General features: G+C 49.7%; 1 protein-coding gene across 1 annotated transcript in view; it reads left to right on the top strand.

Moving 5' to 3' along the window:
- The window catches only part of SCTR (secretin receptor), a 70,308-nt gene that overhangs the window by 49,848 nt on the left and 7,908 nt on the right, over positions 1-12,552 (top strand). The window contains exons 8-10 of the mRNA XM_055121236.1: positions 1,287-1,440; positions 10,059-10,119; positions 11,115-11,184. Coding sequence (XP_054977211.1) covers positions 1,287-1,440; positions 10,059-10,119; positions 11,115-11,184 — 285 coding nt within the window. The remainder of the gene's footprint in view (positions 1-1,286; positions 1,441-10,058; positions 10,120-11,114; positions 11,185-12,552) is intronic.

Raw genomic sequence — 12,552 nt, 5'->3', positions numbered from 1 at the left:
ATGCTGGGAATCGAACCCGGGTTGGCCACATGCAAGGCAAACGCCCTACCCACTGTGCTATCGCTCCAGCCCTGAGACTGGAGTTTTTACTCTCATGGGCTCCAAAGCAAAGGCTAACAAAGAGAATGGGAAATTGTGATCAATTCAGTCAATCTACCACTTCCCACTATTTCTACTTATCATTCTTCAAAGATTGGTTAAGTCTGTATTAGCAGTGCTATTAAGTTTATGTTGTGTGTGTGTGTGTGTGTGTGTGTGTGTGTGTGCGCGCGCACGCGCACGCTCGAGTGTGTGCATATATCCTAATTTAGACCAAGAGTTTCATCAAGTAGGACCAGAGAGATTTCCAGGATGAAAAAAGAGTGTGGGGTGGGAGGCTAAAGACTTAATTAAGGTCCTGACCCCATCGTGACTGGATATAACTCCCTCCAGGGATCCCTGTAGATCTGTAGATCAGCATGGGGTTCCCATCAGGTATCCAGAAATCTCCAGCCCAGAGAGAGTGTGTCTGCAGGAGCCATTTGGAGCCAGGGACCACGTTGCCTCCTAACGTAGTTTCCTTCTTCAGCTGTCTTAGGGAAGCTGAGGTTGGCAAGATGCTTACTAGCCTTCTGCTCAGAATTCACTTCCCCTCTCCAGGCCTATTTCCTCTGGTGAAAACTGAGGGCGTTAGGAAATCTCTGGCATCATTTTACAACGGGCTGTCACTTCCTGTATTTGGATGCAGTCTCTAATTCTTCAGTGGCCCATTCACCATCCTGACAGAGCCTGCGAATGCGTGGGCTTCTGTGCTCTAGAGAGAGATCCTGGGGGACCTGAGAGAATCTTTGGGGCTGATTCTGTACTAGTAGGGACTTGAGGGACTCACTTCGAGACCTGGGCCCTCACCCCTTTAATTAATTAATTAATTAATTTTTATGAATCATCGTGAGATACATTTACAGACTTACAGACTTTTATGATTGCGTTTCAGTCAAACAATGTTCAAGTACCCATCCCTCCTCCAGTGCCCATTCCCCACCCCCAATGTTCGCAGTATCCCTCCCTCCACCTCACCCCTTCCCACCTCCTGCCTCTGTGGCAGGCACAATCCCTCTTATTCTCTGTCCTTTTGGGTGTTATGGTTTGCAGTACAGGTAACAACAGCCATCATGTTTGGTCCATAGTCTACTTTCAACATGCATCTACTGCCCTCACACCTTTTACACTCAGTCACTTTTTATTGTGCGGGTGGTGGGGGGTGTCACCCTTGCCCACCCAAGGACTCACCAGCTCTCTCTGTGCAGGTGGGCTGTAAGCTGGTGATGGTATTCTTCCAGTACTGCATCTTGGCCAACTACGCCTGGCTGCTGGTGGAAGGCCTGTACCTGCACACGCTGCTCAGCGTCTCCTTCTTCTCAGAGAAGAAGTACCTGCAGGGCTTCGTCACCCTCGGCTGGGGTATGTTTCTCCACCTACAGTGACTGTGTGTTTTGTGGGAAAGGCTCAGAGTTCAAAGTTGATTTGTTTTCTTGTACTAGGTCCACACTAGTTATTTGACCTGTGCAATCTTAGACAATTTACTTGGTGCTTAATCCTCTTGCCTTGATTTCTTTCTTTTTTCTTTTTGAGTCACACCCAGTGATGCACAGGGGTCACTCCTGGCTCTGCACTCAGGAATTACCCCTGGTGGTGCTCAGGGGACCATATGGGATGCTTGGAATCGAACCCGGGTCAGCCACATGCAAGGCAGATGCCCTACCTGCTCTGCTATTGCTCCAGCCCCTGATTTCTTAATCTGTCAAGTGAGCAATGATAGATCTAACTTCTGGTGTCCAGGACTTTCTTCTATTAGATCCATTTTTTAAAAAATTGAAAAAATATCCAAAAAATACATCAAAAAATTTATCTATTTTTTTTCTATTTGATGACACGGTGCCTCATCCTCTTTACATATTCCATCAAGTGTTCTCATACTTCATTCCATGCTTCATTAATGAGGGTGCTTTTGACTGTGGGGCTCAGAAAGTCTGAATTAGGGGACGGAGAGATAGTCCAGCAGATAGGGCTCTTGCCTTGCTCACAGCAGACCTGGTTTCAATCCCTGCACCTCATATGATCCCCTGAGCACCACCAGGAGTGATCCTTGAGCACAGGAATAAGACCTAAGTATCACCAGCTGTGTTCAAAACAAACGCATACCCCCCCCTTAAAAAACAAACATAAAAGTCCTAACTGAAAAGTCTAGGAATCACCAGCTTAAGACGAGATTGAATCCAGAGGTTCAGTGATGTTTCCTTGTCCTTCGCCTTTGCCTTCTCTGCCTTCAACTTTATCATTAGACCCATGCTTGCATGGGAGCTGCCAGTGTCTTCTGGACTGACGGTCACTTCCGGACCAGAGAAGGGAGAACCTGAAAACCAGAATATATTCATTCTGACTTTCACTCTCATTGTCCAGCTCAAATCTCATTGATATCTTTGATCCCATCACAGTAGCCAGAGGAAATAAATTAAGTTGACTAGTCGATTGGCTTAAGCTACCCAGACAACATGGCTTCCCAAGGGAAGTTTAGGGTTCTGTGACTAGGAAGCAGGAGGTGACGACAAGACGCCAACAGTGGGCTTCATCAGCTATGTTGCCCTTTCCCTCTCTGAGCAATAAAGATGGGAACAACTCTCACTTTTGTATTATTTGGGGGCCACACCTGGCAGTGCTCAGGGGTTACTCCTGGCTCTGCACTCCAAGATCACTCCTGGCGAGGCTCAGAGGACTGTACGGGATGCCAGGGATTGAACCTGGGTCAACCTCATGCAAGACAAGTGCCCTAGCTGTTCTACTATTGCTCTAGCCCACAACTCTCACTTTTTGAGCACTTGCTGTGTGCCAGTCTTTGGGTGCAGCACATGTCTTGCATTATTTTACCATGACACACGCACCCCCGCCCCTGCCAAGCCTCTCCCTTTGGTGCTTGGCATCTTCTTGTGGGCTCACTCTTCAGCTAGGCGGGAGCATCTCCCCCAGAGTGCCTGGCATCACAGAACAGGAAAGACCTTTGTACAGCTTTCTCGCCTAATAATTTGTTAGGCAGAGACATTAGGTTGCAACACCCATTTCCCACCTCCCTCCCCCCCAATTTCGAAGCCTTCTGTGTTGGCATCTGGCATGACAGGAAATGCCATGTGCTTCCGCTCCTTGGCGTCCTGTCCCCCTCCTGCCTGTAGGTGCAGCGCCTGCCCTTTGTCCTGTACCGGGAAATGTCATGGGGATTGATTCGACTTGCTGCTGGACTGCTGCCATGCATCTTGCTGGCCCCTCCGCACCCTTTCTTCTGGAAACTGGGAAATCGCTCTTACATCACCTGTTTGATCATTTCTTTCCCTCTAATTTTTGCTCTGAAATTTTCAAAAGCAAATTGAGTTGGGGAGGCTTGGGGGGCCACGCCGGGCTGTGTGCAGGGCTTACACCTGGCTTTGTGCTCGGGGAGCCGTATGCAATACTAGGGATCCACCCCAGGTTGGCTGCCATCAAGGCAGACATCTTAATCTCTGTCCTACCTCGCCAGCCTCATTTTCTGAAACTTGCAATCAGTGGGAGCAACAGAATCCGCTAGAATAACCTCTAATGTTCTCATTTCACTTATCCCACTTTTCATTCTGTTGTTTGTTCTGCTTTGGGAATGTTCCTAGTGTTTATCTCCCATCCATCTGTGGAATTTTTTTCATCGTGATTAGGATGGATTCTATTTCCAATGCCTTTTTCCCTTGTTCTGGGAATGTTCCTCCTTTGGGGGTCATCCTGTTTGTGTCCTAGAATCTTTCCTCCTATCTCTCTAATGATCTTCAGTGTCCTTGTTTTGTTCAAGTTCCTCCTGGATGGTCTGTTTCCTCTGAGTTCCTTTTCTCTGTTTGATCCTTCTTCTTCTTTTTTTTTTTTTAAATGAAATCAGCTTTCCTCAGAAGCCAGTGACCTTGACTCTGTACAGTCTCCAATAAATCAGAGCTACCTGTAGGCTTATGGCAGTGGGGTGTCTCTTTGGGGACCCTGGGCTGGGAATGGCCACTGTATGGTGGGTCTCTAGCATCATTGTTCATATGCCTTTGGGGCGTTCAGTTCTGCAGATGGTTCCAGAGAGGAATATTTTTTCTTTTTCTTTCCTTAATTTTCCATTCATTTACCATTGGTTTGTGGTGTTGTGGATTTTATGTGTCTGGGGGTGGGGAGGAGTGAGGTGAAATAGAGGGAAAATCCTGATTGAGGGAAGGCCGGGTGGGCTCCTGATCACTCAGCATAAGGATTCCTGAGCGTGTCCACTGCAAAGGTATCTGAACCATGTTAGGGGTTAAGAGTAGCCGCAGGGGGCTGAAGTTGCTTGCCTTGCAAGTGGCCAATTTGGGTTTGATCCCCGGCATCCCATATGGTCTCATGAGTACATTCAAGATTAATTCCTGAGTGCAGATCCAGGAGTTAACCCTGAGCATTGCCAGGTGTGACCCCCTCCCCCCAAATAAAACAAAGAATATAAAAAGATAGCCACAATAAACCGGTAAAGAGAAACCAATGGGATTCATCTTAGTCCTGTAGATATTAGGATCATTCCCAGTCGTGCTTGGACCCCAGGGACCATCCTGACAATACTTAGCCAGAAAGTAAGTGCCCTAATATTTGATGTTTGGACCCAGTGATGCTAGTCCCCCAGGGCTGTGCCTGGTAGAGCCGTGTGGTGCTAGGGAGCATCTCCCTCATCCTAGCAATATATTTTGTTTTACCTGATACAGCCCAAACGTTATCATTTTGAAGTCAAACTTTATTACGGGTGGTGGCTTATGTGAGGCAAGGAGAAGAGAGACGGTCACTTTCTCCCAATCCGCCTCTGCCACCCTGGAACCCAGGGTTATCGGGTTCTTATCTTGCTTTGCAGAGAAGAATTTCAGGAGCAGCAAAGTAAAACAGATTTTATTTGGAGGTTTTAAGGAAGGGGGAGGAGGGAGAGAAAATCAGAGAGTAATTCGCTCAAGAAAGAATGCGGGCTTGGGCTGGAGTGATAGCACAACGGGTAGGGCGTTTGCCTTGCACGTGACCGACCCGGGTTTGATTCCCAGCATCCCATATGGTTCCCTGAGCACCGCCAGGAGTAATTCCTGAATGCAGAGCCAGGAGTAACCCCTGTGCATTGCTGGGTGTGACCCAAAAAGCAAAAAAATAAAAGAATTCGGGCTTTTCCAAAGGTGGAGAGAGCCCCTGCACACACACCCCCACTCAGCATTGGATATGAGAGCATGAAATACACATCTCAAGAGGGGAGATGTGGGTGCTTGGCCACATGGGCACAAGCAGCACGTGGAATCTGGCAGCATATGCACACCCTCCCTTTGTTCCAGTGACTTTTACAGGGTTTCTCCAATCTGTCCCTTTGTGGGGCTTTCTGCTTAGGTAAGAGTTTGTTACTAGGGTTGTTTCCAGTGGGGTAGAGTTGGGAGTGGTCTTCTTTAAAATTCCTTTTCTTGTTTTGTTTTGTTTTTGGCTTTTTTGGGTCACACCCGGCTATGCACAGGGGTCACTCCTGGCTCTGCACTCAGGAATTACCCCTGGTGGTGCTCAGGGTACCATATGGGATGCTGGGAATCGAACCCGTGTCGGCCGCGTGCAAGGCAAACGCCCTCCCCACTGTGCTATCACTCCAGCCCCTAAAATTCTTTTTCTTGACTTTTGCTCCTGCTGGATCTTCTCTAGGAGGATAGGTCCAGCCTTCTCTGGTCAGGCTAGCTGAAGGTCAATCAAATTAAAGGGAGGGATTGAGGATTCTCCAGTAATTTCCTCCAGGCCCTTTCTGCAGGGAGAGGTCTAGTCTCCTCCGGGTTGGCTGCTGGAGAAGGTCTTATCAGGTCTTGCTTTCTGTGTCCACATGGTAGGCCAGACTTATTTCTGGTGGTTTTATTACTTCCCAGAAATTCATTGCTATGATGTGGGGGAGGCCTTCCCTAATCTACCTGTCTACATCAATTTCAGTTCACAATTTATATAAAATTGTTGGTGACATTTTTACATTCTTTCATTTCAACAAAATCTGGTGTCCACCTAACCTTACAGTCACTGTCTTTTGCCGCTTTTCCCCCTCTTGGGTAGGGAAGTGTGTATGGGGGGGAAATCACCCAGTGATTCTCAGGAGTTACTCCTGGCTCTGCACTCAGGAATTATTCCTGGTGGGCCCCCAATTGTCCTTTGGAACCAGCTGCATATCAAATATTTAACAACCACATGTAGCAGTGGCTACTGTCCTGGGTGGCACAGAGGTAGATGCTCACTTTATCCCCATGTGCAATCAAGAACCATCTTCCCCTCTGTTCTGGACCAGAGTTCTCCTTAGCTCCCTCTCTCCAGAAAATAAGCCTTTGTCGGGAATGATGGACAGCTAGCCGGACGGCCGGGGGCACCTGGAGAGTTGCTTTCAGCCAGATTTCCAAGACAGCCAGTGTTCTGGCCCCATCCTGTTTCTTGCTCATGAGGTCCCTGGAGCCTGAGCCCCTCAGGTACTTTCCCAGCAGCACCTGTGCCCCCCTCCATCCAAGTCTCCATTTTCTCCACTTTGGAAGATCTCCTGTCCACTTTTCAGCTTCCTACATGTTGGCATCTCTCCGTCACTTTATCTCCCTTCCCATCTGTGTGCCTTTGGGCTTGTACCGTATCTCTCACAGGAGGTACTGGGGATGGAACCCAGGCCTCATAAGTGTGAAGCAGGCGCTCTACCACTGAGCTCCATCCCTAGCCCTTGATTTTGTTCTTTTCTCACTTTTCCTTTGTTTAGCACCACCGGAGGCCAAACCCAGGGCTCCTGCATGCAAGGCATGCACTTCACCACGGAGTCATCTCCTCAGCCCTCCTTTATGTTTTGGGAGCACACCCAACAGTGTCCAGGGGAACTCCCTGTTAGTGTTTGTGGGTCACTTCTGGCAGTGCATAGGGGACCGTGAGGTGCAGGGATGCAAACCTGGACCTCCTGTATGCAAAGCACCTGATCCAGCCTATTGATCCATCTCTCCAGCATCTCTCCTCTCATTTTTATTGCTTTATATTCTTTTGGAGGAATCGGAAGCGGGGGGGGGGGGAAAGTAAGTGTATAAGTTCAGTTTGTCATGTTTAACTGGGGACAGAAAATGTTCTTGTGTTTTATCTTTATGATTTCTGTGTACTTTCCATCTACCATCTAAACTGTCTTTTTACTTAAATTCAACACTGCTCTTACCTGTTGAGTGGCCAAGTTATATACAACTCAACCGTTGAGTGAAAATTGATGCTTCTCAATTTAAGCTGTCCCACCCTCCCATATATGTCAGACATGTCTTATGGGGGAGGGGCACCCGCTGCCCCCACAGGCTCCATGGGCTTGCCCAGGGTTCCAGGCTCTTTCCTGTCAGGGTTCTCCCCCAAGTCCCAGGAGACTTCAGGCCCTAGTGATATCTGGGCTCTGTTGGATCCCCTCTTGGTCCCCAGAGCCTCCCTGGCAACCCTGAGTCTTGTTCACTTTGATGCAGGATGGCAAGGGTGTCACCATGGAAACCAAGCCCTCCTCTACCCAAGCAGGCCATTGACTGTCCTCTTCCTTGTGCATGCGCTCAAAGGCCAGGCCTCTGGTCTGCAGCTATAGCTCAGGGCTTCGGGTGCCTGCCTCGCCCACACACAGTCACATGGGCCAGGCCCTAGGATGTGACCCTGGCAGTTCTGCAGCAATTTCTGATCTCCTCACAGCCAGTTGTGCGTAAGCACACAAAAAAAGGGTGTGTGTGACCCTTAAGAGCACCGCACTAAGATGTTGGGGGTGGGGGGCCCGTGCTGCAATTTGTATTAATTAAACCGAATTCAAGTGCCAGCCGCTGGCAGCCCACACCTGTCAATGTGTTTTAAGGTATTTACCTTGCACACAGCTGCCCCTGATTCAGTCCTCAGCACTGAGCCCCCCAGAACATTTCCCTGAGCACAGAGCCAGGAGTAAGCCTGGAGTGGGCCCAAGCCCTCCCCAACATGGGTGCCCCTCGACCAGGAAGTGTGGCTCTAGCGAGCACATGTTTGAACCCCAGTGTGTCCACAGCCAGGACTCGGCGCCTCATCGAAGAGCGTGAGCCCCAAGGAGTGCACGTGCAAGCAGCGTAGTGGCAGGGGGTGTGTGTGACCCCCTAGTCATCTCAACAACGTCAGCCACCTTGGGCAGGCTGCTGACTTCCAACCTGGAGACCTGGCTTCCAACCCTGGCAGTTGGAACAAACAACACAAGGAAGAGAAAGAGAAGAGAAAGAGAAGGAGTGTTGGGTAACATTGGGTTGTCCTTGCTCCTCCCGCAAAGAGCTTAGGTTTATCGAGTTACTCCCACAACAGTGCCCCTGAGACACACCCAATTCCATCAAGCACTGTAGCACTGTTGTCCCATTGTTCATCGATTTGCTCGAGTAGGCACCAGTAACGTCTCCATTGTGAGACTTGTTGTTACTGTTTTGGGCATATCAAATATGCCACGGGTAGCTTGCCAGGCTCTGCCATGTGGGTGGGATACTCTTGGTAGCTTGCCGGGCTCTCCAAGAGGGACAGAGAAACAAACCCGGGTTGGCCACGTGCAAGGCAAATGCCCTACCCGCTGTGCTATCACTCCAGTCCCATCAAACACTAATAATTCTGTATTGTTTTTCTCTTTCCTTTATGTCACTTGCATGGTTTAACAATGTCCTTTTAATATAGACACAGGAAGACAGTTGATGCTATGCTTTGTAACATGGGAGTTCATTGACTCCAAAATAATATTTACTCCTGGGCATCCATATTTACTTGACTTAAGTCTCAGGTGCCTTTAGTTCCTAGCACTCCAAAAGCAGGATCCCGACGAAGGGACTGGATGCACCCAGGGCAAGCTGTAAGCTACCCTGGCATCAAAAGGGGACAAGCTAAGCACCATAAGTATAATAAGTTAAGAGCATGGTCATGGGACAAACTCTGTCATGACCCAAAAAGAATTAGCTGAATAGGATCCTGCTTGGGGTTAGGAAAGACTAGCCTGGCCCGAGGACTGTGGTCTGGAATATATAGCGAGATGTCCCCAGGAAGAACCAACCTTTAAGCTTAATATCTCTCCTACTGTGTTCATGTAAAATGACTAGAAATATTATAAGAAGTAAATTTACTGATTGTTTAAATGGGTTACTAGCTGAGGAAAGGAGAAAGCAATGCACCCTGGATGCAATCCCACCCTTGAGCAGATCTTCTAGTAACCTAGAGTGCTGAACCCTCAGATGAGATTTTGTCCTTGAGTTAATCTCTTAAAGGAGTGGCTTTAGCTCTGTTTGTTGTGGTGACAATGTTCAGCCCCACCTATGTATACCCCCCTTCATGAGTCCTATATATGCTGTAAGGGGACATAGGGGAGGATGAGCACTGAGGCTTGGGACTTTGGAACTAGAAGGAGGACTAGAGGGTGAGATGACTGGAAGTAGAGGACCATGAGACTATGATGAGACGGGGAAGAAAGTGTAACGAGGGAGAGGATTTTGAGGTCTTCAAGGAGACTAGGATGATGGAACTACGGTGACTGGGGCTACGACCAAAGCAACTATGATGTCCTTGTCAGGGGAGAGATTGGACTATGCTGGGGAGGAGAGAGAAATAAACTGTCTAATGACGAGCCTGGGGCCCAGTTCCCCAGTTCTCTGTTCATCCATCCTCCGTCGATGCCGATGTCCGGCCTGGGCAGGTGGCTCTCAGCCACTGAACGCTCGAGTCCCACGCGCCCCGCCATGCCTTTTCTCTTGAAATTCACAGAGGCACAAGATCCACAGAGGCAGGATGGGGTAGGGGGAGGATGGGGTGGGGGTGGTGGGAGGGATACTGGGATCATTGGTGGTGGAGAATGAGCACTGGTGGAGGGATGGGCACTCAACCGTTGTATGACTGAAAAGCAAGCACGAAAGTTTGTGAGTCTGTAACTGTGCCTCATGGTGATTCAATAATAAAAAAATTTTTTAAAAGAAGCACATACCAAACTGTCTAAGCAAACCTCTGAGATCTCTCCCCTGCCCCACCTTTATTTTGACCCCCAGGTTCCCCGGCTGTCTTTGTTGCTTTATGGGCCGTCACCAGGAAGTTTTGGGAGGACACTGGGTAAGCTGCCGGGGAGAGAATCCCTTGCCAGGGTCTGTTCCTCGCTGTGGGCTGCCCTGCTGGGTTTGTCAGACTTGCTCAGGACAGGAGTTTGCGACTGGGCTGGCTCCACCCTGCTGACCCTGGGGAGCCCCCCTACCCCACTGCCCCCTGCCCTGCACTCCCACTCCTTTGCCCTGGGACTTTCCTCTTCCCCAAATGCTCCCACCCACTGGAGATGGCAGAGCTTAGAGCAGCTCTGAGGGACCCAACCCATCCCTATTCTTGTTCCCGAAGGACAGGAGGCTCTGTGCTGGAGTGGAGAGTTGGAACCACATGGGGAGGGGGCTCCTGGGGGAGATGGGTGGGAGGACCTCTCTGAAAGAAGGGGGCAAGCTGCGGGGTTCTCACAGCTCCACTGTTACAGACTCGGTAAGGTCGGATCAAGCTCTTGTCTGTAGTCCAGACTAAACCTAAAATTACTGTTTCAGCGTCACTTTTAAGCAATGGGTGAATTTCCTCTTTATTTTGAAATCTGGAGTTTTCTGTGTCCCTGGAAAGAATGGAAAGTTCCATCTACATTTCCCATTTGCCCTTGTGCAGAAAATCAACTGAGACAGCCTCTGTCCAGGCACACACTTTGCATCTTGCCAAGTGCCCCTCATGCTTGACATCCCTTAAGGTCAACTGTCAATCACCCAGAGGACCTTGATAGGGCTCTGTGGGGAGCACGGGTCCCCCTGCTCCACAGTGAATTTGGACCCCGGGTTCGCCCTGGAATCTCAGCCCTTCCATCTCTTAGGTCCCAGGCATGATCGTGTGCCCTGGGTGTGTGTGGAGGCAGCGGGCTCAGACAGCAAGAAGCACCATGGTCAGGGTACTGACCACACAGCTGCAGGAGCACAGGACTGGGTTGGGGGGCTGGGGATGGGGTCCTGCCCAGGTGCAGGGCTTTCTGGGTGGCCCACTTCCCCATCCCTGATCTACCTCACTCCCCTCTCTTCCTCACTGCTTAGGTGCTGGGACATCAAGTCCAATGAGGCCATCTGGTGGGTCATTCGAGGGCCCGTGACCCTCTCTGTTCTGGTGAGTGGCCATCCTCCTCTGGGGGTGGGGGGTGGGGGGCAGTGAGAGAGGGCAGGGCCAGGGGATAGAGAGATAGGGATCAATCCCAGAGTTCCAGAGCTTGGCTTGTGTGTGCATGTGCATGCATGTGTGTCTCTATCCATCTCTCTCTCTCTCTCTCTCTCTCTCTCTCTCTCTCTCTCTCTCTCTCTCTCACACACACACACACACACACACATTTACTTTAGGAAGCTCCACCCTCAAAGAAGAGGGTGGGGATGCAACAGGAAGCAAGAACCTCCAGAACTGACTCATGGCCATGGGTAGCTTAGACGGAGCGAGCAGAGCCCATTCTCCAGACAAACTGACTCCTCGTTGGCCTGATTGAATTGGCAGATAAGTGAATGCATGCACACAAACACAGACACACAAACACACACATACACACACATGCATGCACACACACACGGCCTTTCAAAAGCATTTTGAGTGCTCTTATGGAGTGGCAGTGTTCAGGGCTGCCATACATCAGGAAAGGATGGCTTCCAGGAGTTGGGATGGGACTCTTTAAGGCTCCCAAGTGTGGGTCTCAGAGTGAGACCCCCAGATCAGTTGCCTCAGCCTCTGGAAGGTTGTGGAAAATGCAAATTCCTTCCCAGATTCACTTTTATTTTTTTAACTTTATTTAAACACTTGATTTACAAAACTGTTCACACTGCAGTCGTTTGAGGTATTCAATATTCCAGTGCCAGTCCCACCACCAGTGTGCCCTTCCCTCCGCCAGTGTACCCACTTTCCTACCAACCCCCAAGCCTGCTCCCTTAGCAGACACTAGTTAATTGACTAAAGTCAATTATTACAAATCAGTGATTGAAATGATTGCATGTTACAGCATGTATCTTGTAACAGCGTCGCTAAAGTCATGGTCTGAGGGTTCACTGTGATGGCTAGGTGTGAGTTGGGCCTTCTGTGTTACTGTTTTCACTCATTGAACTTAGTGGACTTTTGATCGATTGGACTGTCAGTTCTGTGAAGTTTGGAGGTGTTCTGAAGCCACATGCTTCAGGGGCTTTGGAACTGAGACAGACAGTTGCAGGTGTGTCTCTCTGGCCTTGCCTCGATCAGTCCTGAAGCTGGGCCGATCCTCTAGCCGTGCTGTGAGCTGGTCATGACTGGGTAGAGTGCTGGGTCTGGGGATGCATTGGGACTCAGCCTGCCCCCATCCCGCCAGAGATCATGGCCGGGTGGTGACCAGGCCTTCCTGGGATAACTCAGTCAGCATCTCTCTTACTCATTTTCATTTTTCTCCCTGGGTGGCGGCTGGCAATCTACAGTGGGAGAATCTGCCATGAAACCTTGTTCCTCAAAACAGAGTCCAAGAAGCAGCTT

The sequence above is a fragment of the Sorex araneus genome, chromosome X, assembly GCF_027595985.1.
Source record: "Sorex araneus isolate mSorAra2 chromosome X, mSorAra2.pri, whole genome shotgun sequence".
NCBI lineage: Eukaryota > Metazoa > Chordata > Mammalia > Eulipotyphla > Soricidae > Sorex > Sorex araneus.
Note: the sequence above shows the minus strand (reverse complement) of the source record. Positions and strands in the feature narration are given on the sequence as shown.